Below are 648 nucleotides of genomic sequence, written 5' to 3'. Positions count from 1 at the left end.
GAGGGTATCCCAGCCCGAGTAGGAGAAGAGAGCGGAGTACAGAGCCAGGGCTACATCTCCCGCACTGCGTGAGGAGCCTGCGAAGGAATTCTCAAAGTTCCCCGTCTGTCCTGAATCAGGCAACGGGCAGCATTAGGTATGTGACTCCTGTCCCAGCCCAACGCCAATCACTGCCCTCTCCCACTCCCAGACACTCAAATGGCACCGCAGACCGGGCAGTGGGACACTCCCCAGGGCAATATTCCAATGGGCACTGTGTGTGTGTGTGTATGTGTGTGTGTGAGGTTGTGTGTGTCTGTGTGTGTGTGCATGTGTGTGCGTGTGTCTGTGTGTATGTGTGTGTGACTGTGTGTGTACGTGAGTGTGTATCTGTCTGTCGCTGTGACTGTGTGTGTGAGAGTGTGTGTGTGTGTGAGAGAGAGTGTGTGTGTTTGTGTGAGTGTGCGTGTGTCTGTGTGAGTGTGTGTGTGTGTTTGTGTGTGTGCGTGTATCTGTGTGTGTGTGTCTGTGTGTGCATATGTCTGTGTGTGTGTGTGTCTGTGTGAGTGTGCGTGTGTGAGTGTGCATGTGTCTGTGTGTGTGTGTCTGTGTGTGAGTGTGCGTCTGTGTGTGAGTGTGCGTGTGTCTATGTGTGTGTGTCTGTGTGTG

At 53.4% G+C, this 648-nt stretch overlaps 1 protein-coding gene across 1 annotated transcript in view; it reads right to left on the bottom strand.

Annotated features, from left to right (window-relative positions):
- LOC125487609 (Y+L amino acid transporter 2-like) overlaps window positions 1-648 on the bottom strand; it is an 18,039-nt gene that overhangs the window by 6,472 nt on the left and 10,919 nt on the right. Inside the window, 1 exon segment of the mRNA XM_048619456.1 lies at window positions 1-110. This exon segment is cut by the window's left edge and continues 1 nt beyond it. Coding sequence (XP_048475413.1) covers window positions 1-110 — 110 coding nt within the window.

The sequence above is a fragment of the Rhincodon typus genome, chromosome 42 (assembly GCF_021869965.1).
Source record: "Rhincodon typus isolate 14 chromosome 42, sRhiTyp1.1, whole genome shotgun sequence".
NCBI classification, from domain to species: Eukaryota; Metazoa; Chordata; class Chondrichthyes; order Orectolobiformes; family Rhincodontidae; genus Rhincodon; species Rhincodon typus.
This window is presented reverse-complemented; position numbering and strand designations above follow the sequence as displayed.